At 42.6% G+C, this 21445-nt stretch overlaps 1 protein-coding gene across 1 annotated transcript in view; it reads right to left on the reverse strand.

Moving 5' to 3' along the window:
• LOC124606683 (ATP-dependent translocase ABCB1-like) overlaps nt 1-21445 on the reverse strand; it is a 222293-nt gene that overhangs the window by 52700 nt on the left and 148148 nt on the right. The window contains exons 14-15 of the mRNA XM_047138698.1: nt 18586-18842; nt 11109-11213 (exon numbers count right to left, since the gene is read on the reverse strand). Coding sequence (XP_046994654.1) covers nt 11109-11213; nt 18586-18842 — 362 coding nt within the window. The remainder of the gene's footprint in view (nt 1-11108; nt 11214-18585; nt 18843-21445) is intronic.

A 21445-nucleotide genomic window follows, 5' to 3' on the forward strand; every position in this document is an offset into this window, starting at 1 on the left:
CAAACGTTAATATTATTCATACTCTATTCTCTATTTTATTTGCACTATCAGAGTGCCTAGCGTTGCCCAGGTATGTTTCTATTCCAATTCATAGTCTACCTCCACCTTCCTCTGTCCATCTCTTCCTTTGTCCCTTCTATGTCCATCTCCTCCACCCCCTCTTTCTGACCGTGTCCTCTTCACTTTTTCTGTTCGACTCCTCCTCTCTGTCTCTCTGCCCATCTCCTCCTTCGCCCTCTCTCTGTTTCTCTCTTCCTCTCTCATTGCTCTGTCCATCACCTCCTCCCACTCTCTCCGTCTGCCTCCCCTTTCTCTGTACATTTCCCCCTCACCCTCTCTCTGTCCATCTCCTTATCTCCCATATCTGCGTCCATCTCCTCCTTCGCCCTCTGTCTGCTCGCCTCTTCCTTCTCTCTTCCTTCCCAAGAGAAGAACGCTGGTTCTTACCCAACAGTATTTTTTTCCAGATAGTAATATGTGTACCAAGTTTCGTTCAGTTCGATCCAGGGGTTTACAAGGAGCTTTTTACCAGTGGCTTTGCCCACATACGCACTTGTTGTTCCGGCGTAACCACAGGCGCCGGCACGAAGACGAGGAAAGCAAGAGCAGAGAAGGTTGTGAGACGACAACAGGAGCGGCCTCTACAAGAAGAGAATATAAGCGCTGTTCGTGCCAGCCTCAGCTGCACAGCACTAGACCGGCACTTGCAGAACAGTTATTAGTGATCCATATCAATTGCATACATGGACTCTGTATATAGCCAAGGACTGACTGTTTGCATTTCGCCTATCGCTTGCGACGCGTTCTTGTAAATACAAAGTTAAGTATTGTCAATCTTCTTTACTGTAATAAAAACTATTGATGTGATTGGCTTGAAATGTTGTATAGCTATTCCGAGAACGCAGCACCTTTAGGCACCCTATACGAGAGGTATGGGCAGGACCGCACACGTATCAAATTTAACATATTTCACACATGTTTACACACATATTCCACCTGTATCTCTAGCGAATTTCGCCATGCACCTTCGTTTTCGTTCGGTGCTCGATTTTATGTCATATTTTCCGTACTATTTGTTGCACAGTGAGGTAATTTTGCAGGTGCATCCAATTGCCTGCAAAATGTGTTTCGAAAAGAGTTAGTAGTAAACATAGATTAACAGGTCATGCTTGATGCGGTAGTTTTATTGTAAGAACAGCGAAAATATAGTAGGCGATATACTTTCTTCCTTTCATCTTTTGTGGGGTGTGAGAGCGAGGAAACGTCTCTAAAAGGGTTAAAATTATGTGTACAGTTTGTTGCAAGTCACTAAGTGCTCTCAGTCTCAAATGCTGGGTGAATATAGTCTGGCTATTTGCGCGTCGCGAGCTAGGCTTCTTTCACACCCCCACACCTGCTCCTATGAGACATAGGTGGTCCTTAACCCCACAGTCACTCGCTGACAGCTTAAAGCGTCACACTGTCATGCAGATGACCTACGATCGATACCGTGTACGCCGGCATTATTTCCTTGGAAACAAACAGTAAAGCGGTGTTTACTGACCAGATAACACTACACGTCTTGTGAAACGAGAGCACGACAGTGTTTCCATCTGGTTGACACACCTATTATCACGCGAGAAAAGTTAACACGTTGCATTGCGAAATGTAAAATGAGAATGTCATTTTAATGAACACTAGGGGCAAGTTTTCATGTTTGTTTTCTTTGCATAAGCTCATTCAATTAAGTGATGCAATGTAATAGCAGAAGGTTTCGTTATTTGAGGGAATGGCACAAATGTGAGTCACATATTTAAAACCTTTTACTTATTTGTAGCCCACATCTTGTTCTGACTGAAGAAATTACTACACCACGTCGCCACTGAGCTACCGAAAGGTGTGTTTGTTAGCAGATCTCTGGCGCACATTATCGCACAACAAACAAGCAGACTGACGGTTTTAACCACGGTGAGGCATCTTCAGGTCTACATTATTGCAGCTGTGTACTTGAATACGCCGCTACGTTGCTATATATGTCAGAGCAAATAAGATACGCTGAGAACCCCACATTATCAACTACTAATATGGATTTGGAGTATAGCAAAAATTCATAGGCGCTTTCTGTATATCTACGGAGACCTGGCAGAGAACAAAAGCACGGATAGTCTTTGGGTGAGGCGTCTGTTATCACCGCAACAGTTGTGCAAACTTGTCTGATGTCTCTCGTGCCAATCGGCAGCATACAGCTGTGACTCTTGCAGTGTTGGAACGTGTGGACTCTCTTATTCATAGTGATTGATTGATCACAATCAAACACCCAACTACAGAACTGGACGTCTCTGTTTGTACACCTGACACACCTGTCCACGATTTGTGGTACTCAGAGTTGTATGCACGCTGGGTTCCTCGCCGCCTAACAAAAGGTTCAAATGGTTCTAAGCACTATGGGAATCAACATCTGAGGTCATCAGTCCCCTAGACTTAGAACTACTTAAACCTAACTAACCTAAGGACATCACACATCCATGCCCGAGGCAGGATTCGAACCTGTGACCGTAGCAGAAGCGTGGTGCCGCCTAAAAGAAGACCATGAAGAGCAACGAAGGAACATGTCAACGGAATTTATCACGCGGTAGAAGGCTGATCATTACAATTTTTTGTTGAACATCGCCACAGTCTATGACACATGAGTTCATCACTCTGAACCGGAAACAAAACAAACCATGGAGTGGCGCAACGCCACCTCTCCTCCGAAGAAAAAATTCAAAGCCGCACACGCAGGTGGTAAAGTCATGGCGACCGTCTTCTGGGACTCTGAAGAGGTTATCGCATTGAACGGAGATTACGTTGAAAAAAGGGATTTTATAGTTATTTGAGTGGGGAATAATATGATGTGTCGGAATGCTGAATAAAACCGACCTACTTTCATAAAATAGCTGTGTTGCATATCTTAACATATCCGTTATGTGCACGTTTTAACGAGGTACATCAGGATGGGGCAGCGCCCGCAGTGCTAAGCACGGTACGGCCTGAGCACTGTAGCGCCTACTGCGCTAAGTAGTTATCATCGCAGGTTCTTCTGTACTTTTTCTCATCAATAAGCTCTTAAAATATATTGTACTTTGCATATTCTTGAAGTTCCTAAACGATACACTAAAGCACATTTCAGAGAGTTTTTTGTGTGATATACACACACCAGAAAATGTTTAGCATCATTCCGGTTTCCAGAACTCCTGAAGATAGACGTTGACTGTGGATATTGTGCCACAGACACAATCCCATTGGCTGTTCAGAGATGTCACTAAACCCGCCCAAAGATGTAAACAACAATGGATGAGCACCGCCTATTAGAAGTAGGGGGTCCGACAGCCGATCAGTTCCAGTCATTCCACCAGGAAGGAGGTACACGGCTAGTGTTGTCTGTAGTTCAACCACGCCTAGACGGTCAATACCGCGGTTCGATCGCGTTTGCATAGTTACTTTGCACCAGGAAGGGCTCTCAACAAGGGATGTATCCAGGCGTCTCGGAGTGAACCAAAGCGATGTTGTTCGGACATGGAGGAAATACAGAGAGACGGGAACTGTCGATGACATGCGTCGCTCAGGTCGCTCAAGGGCTACTACTGCAGTGATGACACTTTCTGTAAGACCTGACCATCATTTTGCAGGACAATACTCAAGCACGTACAGTGCAAGCTGTTACTGATTTGTTTGACTGATGAGACTGCTTAGTGCTGTACCACCTACTGCACTCCCCTGACTTGAGCCCTCGTGAGTTCAACCCGATTTATAAACTGAAGGAAGCATTTCATGGCATTCGCTTCAGAACTGTTACAACTTCGTCGCAATAGACCGCGCCGCTCGAACTCTCAACACAACTGCCACTGCTAATAGTATCCTAAGACTTTCACATCGCTGGCAACGGGTTATACACAATGCTGGTGACTACTTTGAAAGTCAGTAAAATTTTGTAACACCTATCTATTTTGTACGGGCTGTAAATAAATATTTGCCACTATTAAATTTCCAACCCTCGTATAAACCTTCCCGACTTGACAGACAGAAAATCCTAGGAAGTTCTGGTCTTACGTTAAATCAGTAAGTGGCTCGAAACAGCATATCCAGACACTACGGGATGATGATGGCACAGAAACAGAGGATGACACGCGTAAAGCTGAAATACTAAACACCTTTTTCCAAAGCTGTTTCACAGAGGAAGACCGCACTGCAGTTCCTTCTCTAAATCCTCGCACAAACGAAAAAATGGCTGACATCGAAATAAGTGTCCAAGGAATAGAAAAGCAACTGGAATCACTCAATAGAGGAAAGTCCACTGGACCTGACGGGATACCAATTCGATTCTACACAGAGTACGCGAAAGAACTTGCCCCCCTTCTAACAGCCGTGTACCGCAAGTCTCTAGAGGAACGGACGGTTCCAAATGATTGGAAAAGAGCACAGATAGTCCCAGTATTCAAGAAGGGTCGTCGAGCAGATGCGCAAAACTATAGACCTATATCTCTGACGTCGATCTCTTGTAGAATTGTAGAACATGTTTTTTGCTAGCGTATCATGTCATTTCTGGAAACCCAGAATCTACTATGTAGGAATCAACATGGATTCCGGAAACAGCGATCGTGTGAGACCCAACTCGCTTTATTTGTTCATGAGAGCCAGAAAATATTAGATACAGGCTCCCAGGTAGATGCTATTTTTCTTGACTTCCGGAAGGCGTTCGATACAGTTCCGCACTGTCGCCTGATAAACAAAGTAAGAGCCTACGGAATATCAGACCAGCTGTGTGGCTGGATTGAAGAGTTTTTAGCAAACAGAACACAGCATGTTGTTATCAATGGAGAGACGTCTACAGACGTTAAAGTAACCTCTGGCGTGCCACAGGGGAGTGTTATGGGACCATTGCTTTTCACAATATATATAAATGACCTAGTAGATAGTGTCGGAAGTTCCATGCGGCTTTTCGCGGATGATGCTGTAGTATACAGAGAAGTTGCAGCATTAGAAAATTGTAGCGAAATGCAGGAAGATCTGCAGCGGATAGGCACTTGGTGCAGGGAGTGGCAACTGACCCTTAACATAGACAAATGTAATGTATTGCGAATACATAGAAAGAAGGATCCTTTATTGTATGATTATATGATAGCGGAACAAACACTGGTAGCAGTTACTTCTGTAAAATATCTGGGAGTATGCGTGCGGAACGATTTGAAGTGGAATGATCATATAAAATTAATTGTTGGTAAGGCGGGTACCAGGGAGATTCATTGGGAGAGTGCTTAGAAAATGTAGTCCATCAACAAAGGAGGTGGCTTACAAAACACTCGTTCGACCTATACTTGAGTATTGCTCATCAGTGTGGGATCCGTACCAGATCGGTCTGACGGAGGAGATAGAGAAGATCCAAAGAAGAGCGGCGCGTTTCGTCACAGGGTTATTTGGTAACCGTGATAGCGTTACGGAGATGTTTAATAAACTCAAGTGGCAGACTCTGCAAGAGAGGCGCTCTGCATCGCGGTGTAGCTTGCTCGCCAGGTTTCGAGAGGGTGCGTTTCTGGATATATCGAATATATCGGATATATCGAATATATTGCTTCCCCCTACTTATACCTCCCGAGGAGATCACGAATGTAAAATTAGAGAGATTAGAGCGCGCACGGAGGCTTTCAGACAGTCGTTCTTCCCGCGAACCATACGCGACTGGAACAGGAAAGGGAGGTAATGACAGTGGCACGTAAAGTGCCCTCCGCCACACACCGTTGGGTAGCTTGCGGAGTATCGATGTAGATGTAGATGTAGACATCTTTTCCACGGTGGTGACAGATTCGAAAAGAATCTCCACTTCCATTCGAATGAAATTTCGAAACGAATCTCGATCCTGAAATCTATTTGATGAAGTATGTAGTCAATGCAACATCGAGAATATGGATATTACGCATGCATGAACTGACATCAAGCACTATATATTAATTGTATTTAATTCAAAATCCAAAAAGGGATGAAAATGCACCTGAGGTATCGAACAACTTCTGCTAGTATGTATCTGAGGTTATTATGTGATGATCCTCTACCAGCAATTAGCTGTTCAGGCCATCGACGAATCCAAAAACCTTTTCGCGATTTTCTCCGCTGTTCTACCACAGTCGCTAAAAATACGAGTATTAACGCAGCTACTCGTACTTTACGCTTGTCCGTTTTCGTACAGAAATTGTGTGGTTTGCGAGCCAAATAAAGACGTCAACAGCCACTGGAGAGCACTGAGAGAGTAAAAGGACTTTAGTTGAGGCAGTGCCATTGGCACATGGCACGACCTGGTTAACGCAGTTTTTACACGATGAACGAAACTGTTCACGGAAGATGTTAGTCTACTGAAGCGCTCCAAGAGTATTACACCCGAACTATAAAATCGTACAAGATCTTATGGCAGCGTATTTATAAACAATAAACGTAAACACAGCGTACCGGCACTGGCATAACAGTGCCAAAGTCGAGATTTCACATTAGCATATCATTAATTATTTATGAAATTTACTAAGATTTAAAAACTTCCGTGAAAGTATTTTCGAACAGTGCACTATACTCACTTGCTCAGAAAGTTCCTTGTCATGTTGAAACGACCATAAACAGAAACAAAACTCAACATACGGTAATCAGGATTCGTGCAGCTGAGATGTGACCACGCCAGACAGCTACTAGCTCGCGCATGGGCGGTGAGGCTACTAGGACCGAATTTAGTACTAGCCCTATTCCTTTATACCTAGAATTATCGCGCATCGATACTAACGCGATCATAATAGTGAACCCGTTCACACGATAGACGGGTGCCATTCAAGCATCTGGGTTTCAATCGATTACAAGTTCGTTCGTCGTGTAAAATGGAAATGATCATATGGCGTCAGTGGCCGGGAATTCCCAGACGGTAAGTTCGGCCGCCAAGTGCAAGTCTTATTGAGTGCGACGCCACATTGGGCGACTTGTGCGTCGACAATGTGGAGGAAATGATGATGACAACACAACACCCAGGCCCTGACGAGAGAAAATATCCCGCCCCAGCCGGGAATCGAACCCGGGTCCCCGTGCTTGGCATTCCAATATGCCGACAGTTCAGCTATTGGGGCGGACCATTCATCGTGTAAAATGGGCATAATGAAAGTATATGGTAATAAAACCAAAAACGTTGCAGTAAACCAGTCGGAAAAGCAGCCATTTGCGAGATAATTGCTAAGGAGCCACAATATCATCCTAGTTAGTACAAATTTATTGGAAATACATACGTTTCAATTACGTCCCCTGCTCCTAATTTTATGTAAAAATTTTAGACCTTTAAAATAAAACTAACTTTAGTAACAATTTTCGTCATTATTCTTCATATCTGTATATTTATTTCTCAACATAGTCACCCTGGCGCAAGGATGCCCATGCTCAAGGGTAAGGGGGGCCGCCTCCACTTCCTCACGCTAATACTCAGGGAAAGGAAATATGTAGTGTAGTCAGGCGTTTTCCTTTCAAGAAAATGATTACGAAGTCGGTATTACGTGTGGTTTTAACAGGCTCAGAACAGAGACTTTTTTAAGACTGCTTACAAATCGCCAATCTTTCAAAATATTAAAAATGCCCCATACCCCCTGGTCTAGCAGCCCCACCCACATCCTACAGACTACTGCATGTTCACCCTTGCCCTGGCGATGAACACATTTCTCCCAAAGCGAGATCAGTTTGCTCATAGCATCACTGTAGAATGTCTGACTGTGTTGATGGAGCCACAACCTCACCTCTGCTTGCACGGCTTCATCACCATGAAAATGGTGCTTTTTTTTTTCTTTATTGTAATTTCATGCCCCTGCCCCATATGGGCAAAGGAGGGCTGGCAGTGGCACAGTCCACCGCTCTTGAGGCAAATGGTTCCACAAAAATACATTAAAAACGGAACTCTTACATAAGAAGGGGAACAAAAGGGGAGCATAAAAAGACACAGTAAATGGAGATGATGGGAGTTAAAATATACACTAATACGGTGACATGCGCTGGGGGCCAATTAAGAAGTCGACATAAGGGTAAAAGAACATAGCTAGTAATTCGTTGTGCACTTGAAAGACACTGAAGTCAAACACAAGTTAAAAGTCGGCCACACTATGAAAATCACACAGAGTGAGACACTTAAAAACTACTGGAAACAACAGAGCACTCATGAAGAACAAAAACCACTGATATGGACCTGACAAAGGACTGGAGGCCAGAGAGGAGGGGAAAAGACGGGAGGAAGGTGCGGTGGGGGGCTGGGGGGACGGGAGAAAGAGAAAAAAGGGGGTCAACAGGCGCACCAAAAGGCAGGAGATGGGCAAGGTGGAGATGAAGACGGAAGGCAAGGCAGGAGGGAGTGCAGAGACACAGAAGGGGGGAACATGAGGGGGAGAGGGTGTAGGAGGGGAGAAACCACTAAGGGGAAAATAAATGGAGGGGAGAGGGAGTGCTGAGGAGTAGGGGGGAGGAAGGTAGGGTTGGTGGGAGGGGTAGATGTCAGGGCGAAGCTGATTATCTGGGAGGGGTAGGTGCTGGAAGTTGCATTGGAAAAGAAGGTGTAGGGTGTGGAGATGGAGAGAGGGTGGGACACAACATTAAAGGTGTGACAAAGAGCTGGGGTTGGAGAGGAAGGGGGACACCAGGAGGTGGGTGGGATCGAGTCAGCAGATGATATACAGAAGGAGAAGAAGAAGGTAGGGGAAGGGGATGACGTCGTAGAGCATGCGCATGGGAGATGGAAGGTGGATACAGAAGGCAAGGCAGAGTGTATAGCAATCTAGGATTTGGAGGGCTTTATAGAATCTGGGAGAGGTGGAATTCCAAGTGACACTGGAAAAACGAAGGATGGGGTGGCTCAAGGATTTGTAAGTGTGAAGAATGGTGGAAGGAGGCAGTCCCCATATCTGGCCAGACAGGAGTTTCAGGAGACAGAGTCTGTTGTGGGCTTTGTGCTGGACCATAAGGAGATGGGGAGTCTAGGTGAGGTGGCAATCAAGGATGATGCCAGGGCATTTTAGTGTAGAGGTGAGGTGGATAGGACGACCATAAATGGTTAGCTAAAAATCATGGAAGGAGCAGGTGGTGCGGCCTATGATGATTGCCTGGGTCTTGGAGGGTTTGATACAAAGGAAGCACTGGTTGCACCAAGTGGTGAACTGGTCGAGGTGGGTTTGGAGGGTAGTTCTGGACCGTTGAAATGTAGGGTAAAGGGCTAGGAAGGCGGTGTCATCAGCAAATTGGAGGAGATGAACAGGCAGGGTAAAATGATGTCCTTGAAGGTGTTCTTTAAGGTTTGGAGACTAATGAAAATCGAATGGGACTAAGTCTGTACTGTATGGAAGACGATCATTAACAGTGAATTCAAGGCGTCAGATTATTGAATATGCGCCAGCGTTCTTGTGTCTTCTAGCACTGTAACGCCCAAGGCGAAGGTACTCGAGTAGACGTACTTTTCGAATTCTTGCTTCCTGTTCTTTGTGCTGTTTCTAACGTACCGACATAGCTCCGTGACACAACGCTACGTTGCACGCTACGATTCGGGCCTTCTAGCGTCAGACGGAGAAGTATTCCTAATAATACGCATGACTCGTAACACCACAAGCGATATTGAGAACATATTCAAAATTAAGAGGCATTACTTTTCAGCGAGTCCTCGTAATTGGACTCAAATTTCACCTAACGCCTACGTTAACAGGAAACACAGTACTGCGCAACACTGTACACGTTACTGTTTACTGCGCACTCGTACCTGTTAAAGGTGTTTTTCCAAGTGTGTTCTTCGCATTTGAATGCAATACTGGCCTCGTATCTACAGTTAGTCTTGACTTCTTTGAAACACCGTCGAAACATCTCGTAAATATTAACAAGAATTTACAGTCCGCTCTAGTTCTTCAACATACCAAATAGAGTACAGCATATTTTTGTTTTGGAATGACTCCGCACGTAAAAATCCAGAGGATCGAATCAGGTGATCTCGGGGGCCAAAGAACAGTCTCTGTGGGACCTCTGCATCTTGAACTATGTTGGTGAATTACATGGCTCTCATCGCCAGCAAAACGTACCGTTTTCCCATCATGCATCCACCTTGTTCCCAACGCATGGGCCATTGGTGAAGTTTTATTCCAGTTAGATGGGGACTTGATGGAGTAGTTTACCTTTAAAAGATTTTTGTTGCGACTACCCCTTACGTCATACAGACAACAGTGACTGTTCGTAATCATACTTGCAGCCAAGTCATTCGTGCATACACGTTTAGTGGTACGTCCTTGCTCTTATTGTCGTTTACATCCTCCCATGTCACTTCCCGCTGCTAATGATTAACATAATTTTACTTGCGCTTAGAAAGAGGAAACCAACAAACTGAAACGTCCTGGTAGATTGAAACCGTTTGCCCGACCGGGCCTTGAATCCGCATAAGCGCGCACTCCGCTGCAAATTGTAAATTCATTCTTGAACCTCGAAACTGTGAATATTTTACTTCAACGGCGAGACTGAGAGAGAATACAACTTCATATTGGTGTATGCGTATCTCTTCGCTTTCTCGTCAAAGTGAATTGTAACACAAAGGACAACCAGGGGAAAGATTTTGAGCTGTGTGATAGTCAACAGTAGAGGTGAGTTCGTTAACGTGTGCGTTTTTACGGCAATAACATGTCTGTTTTGGCCCTGGAAGGCATTTTCAGACTATTTACGATGCAGTACACTCGTGTTTCTTGTTCATGACTCTTCGATCTACCTCCTTTAAAAAGACAGGGATACTCTTCATTCATAAGCTCAGAACAGGAACTCAAGAAATTGAAATCAGAGTGTAAAGAAACGTAAATAGAACAAACGCATGAGTAAGACCCTTGAAACGTTGCTGTAATCCTCACGGATTCGTTACTGAAGATGATGCAATGTGATTGGCTACAATAAAATATTACACTGGAAACACGCAGTAATTTCCTACATATTATACGTCTTCAGTTTTCTTGTGTTTTTTTTGGATTATGCCTCATTTAGAATATATGTTTTCTTTGCTTCAAAACTGCTTCGTGCTGTTTCTTTGATTCCGCAGTTTTTACTTTCATACGTGGAATTAGAATGAAACAAACCTGCAGAAATCCGATGACGGCGCTAGTGACTGCGATTACGAGGAAGGTGATAGTGAACCAAGTAGCCTGCCTGCGCATCTCAGCTGTATCCGAAAGAGAGAAGACCTGCAAGAAACAACATAGCAATTGTTACGTTGTAAAAAAGAATTAATTACAGAAGCTTATTATTATCACTGAAAGACTGATATTCACAGTGTATTTATACATTATTTGTCAGGAAATAAGCCATACCTAGCAATGTGAATACATTTGGAACACTCTCAAACTATGGATTCTTAGGTTTTGTTGACAGGAGTCAAACTCCTCCAAAAGGTCTTCGTGGTGAAGGCCATACTGGGTATTTCAACACTGTTTAGTGTTGTGTATGTTCGTACACACCACCCGTATCAAAGAAGAAGGAAGAATTACAGACAACGAATTAAAGATCTAATATCCATCTTTGCATCACAAATTATGATAAGATCGTTCAAAAGAATAGTGCAAATAAGTTTTTAGGCATGAAAGACTTAAAATATTTGTCAAATAATTCTGTTTGAATGGTGACGCCTTGCAAACGATTCTGGAAAAATGTCTGGAAACAGAGTGTCCGTTAAAATAACGTTGCCACAAAATAATAACAAATATTTTAAAATCCGATATATGTTCAGAGTCTAAAAGCTAGCAAAAATCAGCAGGTCATATCTCATTTTTTGTTTTTATCTTTTGCATCAGCATTGTCCTCACGCTCTTTGCCATGTATTTCGATTTTATTTGTTGCATGACGTGAATCACGCGGATTTCAAAGCAATTTTTTCTCACTAGAACTAACTTCAAAAACAATAAATCATTGTGTAAATATACGCTTAGGTGGTGAATCAGACGATTTTCGAACGAGGAAAGTTCCTCCATTGTAGCATTAGAAGGGCCAGATTAAATTGGCAAAATTACTGAACATTGCATATCGAAGAGATTTGGTATACTGAAGCTGAGGGTGAACTCACATTGAAGGTACAGCTCTCAACAAATTTTTGTTACCCTTAACTTTTTGTTTAACGTAATTGCATGTTGCAAACTTCAAATTACAGTGAATGCATGATTATTCTTTTACTTTATCGACACTCGGTTTGTTTCTAGCGTCAGACCATAAATGATTCACTTGAGTGAAGACTCTTTCTGCATAGACATCACTGCGTGGGACCGCCATCATTCTTCTGAGAATTTTTTACGTTTGGTGTTTCTTCTCCGTCTGAAAACGTTTTCCGCGAAAACAGTTTGTGTGCGCAGAAGCTTGTTGTCGTCTCTTTCTTTATTTCTCTGCATTCGGCCTAGGAACACATACAACTACCAATCAAAGCCACGAGAAAGCACACCCTGGCCGGAAACAGCGTACCAAATGTTTACTGACTTGAGTTTACAAATCAGTGAATAAATTAGTGACAAGAATGTAACTTTACAAATGCATAACCACTCATACTTCCGTACCGAACACCGAACAATGGGGCTGAAATACCCAACAATTCGGTAAAAACTGAACACTGGCATTCTCGACCGGGACCAACCGGTCACTCAACTATGTAGGCAGACTTCCGAACGAGAAAGGAAATTTTAATTCGCTTTTCTTCTGTTTTACAAAAGAATACGCCCGTCAGTCATACGAGTAAAGTCGTAGTTACTCATTACCAGGGTCCGGATTGAAGGTTTTAACTTTAAAATTCTGAAAAAGTGCAAAGATCATGGTTACAGAACTAAAAGGGGCTAAATAGGAGTTACATTGAAAAACTAGGGGTTAAAAAGGAGTTTTGCAGACGAAAACGGATTTTAAACAGATTTTCTGAATTAATAATACGGAAAATCAGTAAAGTGAATTTGCACATTTTAAGAAAAGACGTAATAAATAGATTTATATGCTGCACTGGAATCAAGAACATATACAGTGCAATGTCGCTAATCTTTATAACTCGATAATATGGGAGCACTCTGCTGTAATGGTGACACCTGAGTCCACGTACTTTTTTAGTTCGGATGGTATAACAAAATAATACAGCTAGCACTAAGTCAACATTTTGTGTGCCATATTGTCATTGCATTGTCGCTTTGAGAATATATCTACAGCCACTGCGTTGGGTCCAAGCAACCTAGCCTGTACTTAAGCCCAGTAAGTGCTGTTCTAAGAAAGGAAAGAACTTTTGTGAAAACCTAAAAATGCAAGCCCTATTCATTATTTCCAGGTGTTTCGAATTTGGTATGAATATCTTGTTATGGGTACATAAATCATAAATGAAGTTACATTAATCCTACATTTTAAATGTTCATGTAATTCGCCAATTTTTTTAATGAGAGTTCCAAAACCCACTACGATTCTGATCAAATTAGTTCAAAATATAAATATTCTTTCTCAAGTAAACAAACTCAGAACTACGTTCTTACAGAAAACGTTTAACTTGCAACGACTAACTGCATGAAGGGTTATCTACAAGTACAATAAATTTGCAAACGTAGTTAGAATCAACCTGTCTTCTGGACAGCACAATAAAAAAACCGTTATTTTGATTTTTTTTCACCCTCAAAAGCTATTTTGATTTCATCAACATATTCCTTGTTACGTCAGCAACAGTCTTTCCACCTTTAGCTGTCACTTAACTTTGTTTTTGGATAGGTTCCGCCTTCAGCAAACATAATTCTTTTCTAGGTAGAAGCATAAGGTGGAGCCTCTTTAAAAAGAAATTTACTTGTATGTAAACACGGACAAAAGGTGACTGCAGCCTCAAGATGAAGCTGCCACTTCGTGCAGACAACACTAGTTCCAAGCATAGTGTTAGTATTTTCTTAAATTTTTGAGCAGATATTGTCTGTTAGTGTGTCATCACACATGGTGTGAAATTACGCCCTCGCGAGTAACAGTATTTGGTGAAAAATTTATTTTATAAACAACATCACTGTGTAAATAGATTTATACGCTGCACTGGAATCAAGAACACATATCACTATGTAAAGGCTTCTGTCATACATCCTTTCCTGATTTTAAGTTAACGTGAATATTTTCTTTAAATTATGTATTCGAAAGTATTTTGTGATTAACATTAAGTGGATATTCCTTCAGCAACACCCTCGGTTGAAACCGTTCAAGTGATTCAGAAATGGCGGATTTCTGTACTGTAGTGTAATACATTTTAAGCAAAATAACTACTTAGTCATTTTATGTGTTGAACATGTATGTGATGCAATCTATTTGTAAAAAAAAAAAAAAAAGGGCTTCATCTGTGAAGAGCACACTTATTCGTTTGGACACAGTCAAATGTGTACGCAGACGAATCAACAGTAAACAGGCTAGTCGTTTCAATGCAACCAGCGATACAAAGGCGGCCGAGCCTCTAGCAAACATATCAAATGCTCCGAGCCTGTGATAACAGTCTGTTGCGAAACTGCGATTCCTGAGATTTCTGTAAGCCCCACAGACATTTGTCCTGCAGGCATCCCTATATTTTGTCGTACAGTTAGAGCCACATGGCAGATGTTTAGTAGTTATTTTTAGTCTGACTTGTGCTGACCTCCAACAAACTTTACCAGAGATTCAGTACCATCGCAAACGCTTCCATACGAGTCTTTCTGATGACGCGCTGACGATGTATGATCCTTGTTTGACCCCTTTCACTGCGCAAGAGCATTGAATCCCACGATGCCTGATCGAAGCAGCATCCTCCACAAGCTATTTTATGATGTTTGGCGGAGAGTACTTTTTGTGACACTAAAATTTCATCCTTACCCTGTTACATTTACAAATCGTGCGTGGGAAGATATACGCCTGTCGATAAACCTTCGAATGAGCGCTGATTTCTTCGATTTTCTCGTCGTCCTCGTTTCACGGTAGAGAGGAAGCAATGTAGTGCCCAATTTATTGATTTAAAATTTGAAATTTCTCGGAATTTATGTAGCAACACTCACCGTGCTCAACAGCTCGCTTGCAGCGTCTACCAGAGGAATTTGTTGAGCTGTCCGAATCCTGCCTCGGGCATGGATGTTTGTGATGTCCTTAGGTTAGTTAGGTTTAACTAGTTCTAAGTTTAGGGGACTAATGACCTCAGCAGTTGAGTCCCGTAGTGCTCAGAGCCATTTGAACCATTTGTTGAGCTGTCCGTAAGGCCCTCGCGCCAACTGAACTGCTATTCGTTGGATTTTATCTATCTCTACTATTATTCCGACCTTGGTGAGGGACTCAGAGAGATGAGCACTACTCATGAATCAGTCCTACAAACGTTTTGTAAATCACTTCTTTCGTGGATGAATTGCATTTCTTTAAGATTCTTCCAGTGAATCTCAGCCTGACATCTGATTTTCCTACAACTTTTTCCTCCCATCTCAGGTCGCTGCTGACAGTTTCTGATAGTAATTGCATGCTTGACATTATTTCCAGTGTTTTATCACCAAAAGCGTTGAAAGGTGACCGTTTCAGTCTCCTTTCTTGTAATTGTCATTTGTAACACCTAATTTCAGTGCTGGGAGAAGGATTGCATAATTTTATGATGATTATTTAATGATATTATTTATTATTTATTATTTATTTAATGATATTATTTAATGATGATTATTTTTGTGTTTCACATAAGCAACATTTTTAGCCTTTTCCGTAATCAGTAGCATGAACAGCTCTGCAATGTGTGGATTGGTGGGTAATCGGATGTGCACACGCAACAGTAGTGATCAAGGTAGTTATTCTTACATCTGTTTTTGGGAACTTTCCCTAGAATCTTGTTCAAACACAGCTTGTGACCTAACGTGGCCGAGAGCAACGGATATCCCGTCATTTTTTACTAATGGTTGGTCAAGCAAGCAAACATGTGAAGTAGTGGAAATTTACCAGCGAAGACTGTTCAAAATTTTGTTTGGTTACCTGACGTAGGTCCAAAACGACGACTCCCAGCCTTTTTACCGTACTTCCGACTGGACAAAAACCTGGCGCCTCGTTGGCGGTTTTTGCGACTGGTCTGCCACCACAGGCTGTAGAGTTGCGCCAAAAAACGTGGGACTAGCAAGGGAAACTAGATCGCTTTGTTTCTGGGGAGTGTGTGGGGAGTGGATCGTGCTCTTCGGAGCAGGTTCAGTACAGGTTTCAATTTTGGACGGGATCCTTTAAACAGTTTATTTTTCGATGCAGGTAACAATCGCACTTATTTACATTAGCAATCAAGATAATAAATGCTCTTTGGTATCGCGTGAAGCGAATCTTTACTTGAATTCGTAGTTTCCTTTTTGCGAATGTCTGTATGAATTTATCATCCTAATTTTCGAAACGGCTTTCCTTAGTCAGAGGGACGAGTAACTGGGTACATATACAAACTGGCATGTGCCGAATTTTAGCATTCGTAATATACTAAGCGGAAATCCCCATTACAAATTTCTAGAACTTGTAGAGGACAATGAGTACATAATATACTGAATAGGAACCCACGTTCGGAAACGTACCGTTTCTCTTCTACGACGATTTCAGTTCAAATGTATAACTCATCCACTTGTGCTTGAGAATTTAAGTTAGGCGTCACGTAGCACAATTATTAGGTAGCAACGACTGTGAGAAAACACGAAAAGAACAGAATCAAACTGTTTGAGATGTGTGCTGTATAAGGATGTTAAGAATTAAGTGGACTGAGAAGGTAAAAAAATGGCCCTTTGCTGTTTCGACGATTAAAGGAATATGTGGAAAACATTGACAAGTAGACGGGTGAGACTCAAACCACAGTTTAAGTGAATCACTTCCATAGTACTAGACGGAGCTGCACAGGGTAAAAATTATCGTTGAAGACAGAGGTATACACCCAACAAATAATTGACGAGATGGGTACAAATCACGAAACAAGGAATGTGCTGAGTTCTCTGCTAGATAGTCCTGAATACAGTGAAACACCTGTTCAGACAAATAGGTAACATCAATAGCTATTTAGGAAGACACAATGAAAGTGCGAACACGACTGTGATTATAGGCCAAACTCACAGCTGTTAGTTATCTTGGGACCACGCTGGTGTATCATACATACACGTATTTGCAGCACAACTTACAGGCGGGAATACTTGATGATAAATCGTATTTTATCTTTCCTTTTTGCACTTTTCCTAATTATTCGTAAGGACGCTAGAGGAATTTGCAAAGCTCTCTCTTCAACTCCTAACCGTTTAACATTATTGTTTTAATCATTACAGCGTGGAAGTGCAGTAACACATATGTCTGTAAAGGCCGCGCCTAGAAACGCGATTTTGGGGGGTGGAGGATGTCTTGGTGCTAGGTTCCTGTTTGAGCTGGGAACATCGGGTAAAACGTTTACGGTTTAGCCCGGAAGAGCAGCCATTTTTATAGCCATTCGAACATCTGTCTTGCTGTAGCTACTTGCAGTATGTTAAGCAAGGTTTGAACGACGAACCGGTGCTGGCACTCAGGAAAATTTTACGAATCGTTTAATTCCTTTTACAGAAGATTGATGAAATTAATGCTCAGCTAACAGCACCATTTGTATTACACTGTTCGGATTTTTCGTACAAAAATAGAAACCTGTAAATAATTGGATTGAAGTGGGACTGATGGTTCAGATTTGATCAACCGGTGTATCAGACCTTGGTCTAAGAGAAGTTTTAACAGTTTGAAAAAAGATCTTGCTTTGTTTGGATTTTACGTTCAAAAACACATGTCTTGTGAGGTTTCCTTACGCGCGCCAGTAGCATGTTTCGAACAAATCGGTTCAAATTTTGTAGGAAGGTAGACAAATACGTGTATTTAATGGTCGTCCTGTTGTTTTGGAAAAGTTTTGCCACGATATAAGCAATATTGTTCGAAAGACAATTAAAAATCCTATACCGGATAAGCCGTCGTCCGAGGCAACAAAAATCTACATCGGTTGCCAAGCTATCCGTGGCCTAATGTCAAAATTATAGTAGAGTAAAAGTTAGGAATCGCAATGAAAAATGCTTCTATCGTTGCACAAAAACTGACGAACGTGTCCTAGTCAGAGTTAGGGATATAAAAGAAGGGAAGTAGTTTTTCGACTTATCTGGCAACTTCAAAAATATTTACTCACCCCATGTATGGTGAGGGATGTGAGGGAAAAAAACAAATACATACGCTTCTAGAGCGTGGAAGCCATCTAGAAGAGGACGTATACGAAGGTGGGAGTAAATCTATAATATGTACTATCCCAGAGTGAGGATGCATGGATCCTACACTCTAACGACACGTTGTGACATACTGCACAACATATGACATGAGAAATGCCATCGTGTTACCTTACTTGATACGATACATTATATTACATAACATGGGCACTAATACTAGCAAGTAAAAAAGTGCGAGTATACATCACTAACTCCGCCCAGGACGCATTCACCTCTGTTTTGCTACGAGAGGAGTGTTTTTCTATCTGCCGTTAGAATACTATGCCTTTGTTGCACTGCGTTCACGCAATCTGTTCCAAATGAAAACTGAAGTAGCATAGGCCAGTGGAGCGGTGTTACTGACCCCAATGACGTCTGCGAAGACGACGCTGGCGGCGGAACTGGCGAAGCCCCGGAGGGTGGTGCAGACCGTGTTGGTGAGCGCCAGCGGCCACTCCGGGGCGTTGAGCCGCAACACGTCCCGCAGGCCGACGTGCGCCACCGGCTCCTCCTCGTCGGACGCGTCCTCGTCCGCCGCGCAGGCATTCGCCTCGCGGTCGTGCTCCTCAGAGGGTGCTTCACCCCGATCGCTCACCATACACTCCAATGCAGGGCGGTCGTCTAAGGCCAGAGGAGAGCGCCTGAGATCCATAACTGTAGCACTGTTACACTCGTCTACATAACATTTCTCCCAGATGTCGCAGGAACATAAGGCACGGTGAGCTTTGTGGTCTAAAAGGTGCCCTGCGAAGTTCTCTTGACACAATTTGTGACGGGTAGCTATAATTACCACCACGAAAACATTAGACGGGTGAGAGGAGGATTCGCCTTCTAAGAGTTCTGTACAAATTTAATTATATATATATATATATATATATATATTTGCACAGAGATAAGACACTACAAGGCAACGGTGAGAAATGCAGTATTATATGCTGCTGAGACGATGACACTAGGAAGAAATGGGGCAGAACAACTAGAGAAAGAAGAGAGAAAAATACTAAGAAAAATACTAGGTCAAAAATACTAGGTCCCAAAAGAGGTGGATGCGAAGACCTAGGGAAGAATTGTACCGGAACATTACAACAATATCCAGGGAATTCAGACTCAAAAGGGCAAGGTTTGCTGGACATGTAGTTAGGATGAGTATGGACAGAATGACGAAGAGCGTGTGGGAAACAACAGGGAAGACAAGGGGAAAGACAGGAACTAAGTGTGTTCTTGAACTTCGGAAGGGTTCGTTGGAATTTGGGATTAAGGTCGAAGGAAAGGAAAACTGGGGGAACAAATATACACCAAACAGTATGCCGGAGATCGATGACAAGAAGAATACAGGAAAAGATTAGTGTGTCACCAGTGGAGCCGACAGGAGAAACGGACACTGAAGATCTCGGAAGAGGAGCGGGAGAGAAGAAGAGGAAGAATGAAGAGGTTCTGGGAGAAGAAGAGGAAAATGCAGTCCACGAAGGGGCTACCGGTGGTCCTACAGACGCCGTAACGAAAGAAGAAGAAGATAGTAGATAGTTCATACATCCGATGAATCGAGAAGCTTGACGATTTTTGTCTCTTATCGACATTGATACTTGCAATGTCCCCCCCCCCCCCCCAATGAACCATGGACCTTGCCGTTGGTGGGGAGGCTTGCGTGCCTCAGCGATACAGATAGCCATACCGTAGGTGAAACCACAATGGAGGGTTATCTGTTGAGAGGCCAGACAAACGTGTAGTTCCTGAAGAGGGGCAGCAGCCTTTTCAGTAGTTGCAAGGGCAACAGTCTGGATGATTGACTGATCTGGCCTTGTAACAATAACCAAAACAGCCTTGCTGTGCTGGTACTGCGAACGGCTGAAAGCAAGGGGAAACTACAGCCATAATTTTTTCCGAAGGCATGCAGCTTTACTGTATGATTAAATGATGATGGCGTCCTCTTGGGTAAAATATTCCGGAGGTAAAATAGTCCCCCATTCGGATCTCCGGGCGGTGACTGCTCAAGAGGATGTCGTTATCAGGAGAAAGAAAACTGGCGTTCTACAGATCGGAGCGTGGAATGTCAGATCCCTTAATCGGGCAGGTAGGTTAGAAAATTTAAAAAGGGAAATGGATAGGTTGAAGTTAGATATAGTGGGAACTAGTGAAGTTCGGTGGCAGGAGGAACAAGACTTCTGGTCAGGTGACTACAGGGTTATAAACACAAAATCAAATAGGGGTAATGCAGGAGTAGGTTTAATAATGAATAGGAAAATAGGAATGCGGGTAAGCTACTACAAAGAGCTTAGTGAACGCATTATTGTGGCCAAGATAGATACGAAGCCCACACCTACTACAGTAGTACAAGTTTATATGCCAACTAGCTCTGCAGATGATGAAGAAATTGAAGAAATGTATGATGAAATAAAAGAAATTATTCAGATTGTGAAGGGAGACGAAAATTTAATAGTCATGGGTGACTGGAATTCGAGTGTAGGAAAAGGGAGAGAAGGAAACATAGTAGGTGAATATGGATTGGGGCTAAGAAATGAAAGAGGAAGCCGCCTAGTAGAATTTTGCACAGAGCACAACATAATCATAGCTAACACGTGGTTTAAGAATCATGAAAGAAGGTTGTATACATGGAAGAACCCTGGAGATACTTAAAGGTATCAGATAGATTATATAATGGTAAGACAGAGATTTAGGAACCAGGTTTTAAATTGTGAGACATTTCCAGGGGCAGATGTGGAATCTGACCACAATCTATTGGTTATGACCTGTAGATTAAAACTGAAGAAACTGCAAAAAGGTGGGAATTTAAGGAGATGGGACCTGGATAAACTGAAAGAACCAGAGGTTGTAGAGAGTTTCAGGGAGATAATAAGGGAACAATTGACAGGAATGGGGGAAAGAAATACAGTAGAAGAAGAATGGGTAGCTTTGAGGGATGAAGAAGCGAAGGCAGCAGAGGATCAAGTAGGTAAAAAGACGAGGGCTAGTAGAAATCCTTGGGTAACAGAAGAAATATTGAATTTAATTGATGAAAGGAGAAAATATAAAAATGCAGTAAATGAAGCAGGCAAAAAGAAATACAAACGTTGTGGGGCGGCGGATAGAATTATTGTTTAACTGTTGCATAAATGTTTGTTTGAATGGAGAAATACTGCATTTCCCGGCCGATTAACCACATGTGCGGCGGCGGGTGGAATTATTGTTGTTAAATGTTCCTATTATTTAGAATGTTATTTATGCTG

This window comes from Schistocerca americana, chromosome 3 (genome assembly GCF_021461395.2).
Source record: "Schistocerca americana isolate TAMUIC-IGC-003095 chromosome 3, iqSchAmer2.1, whole genome shotgun sequence".
Taxonomy (NCBI): domain Eukaryota; kingdom Metazoa; phylum Arthropoda; class Insecta; order Orthoptera; family Acrididae; genus Schistocerca; species Schistocerca americana.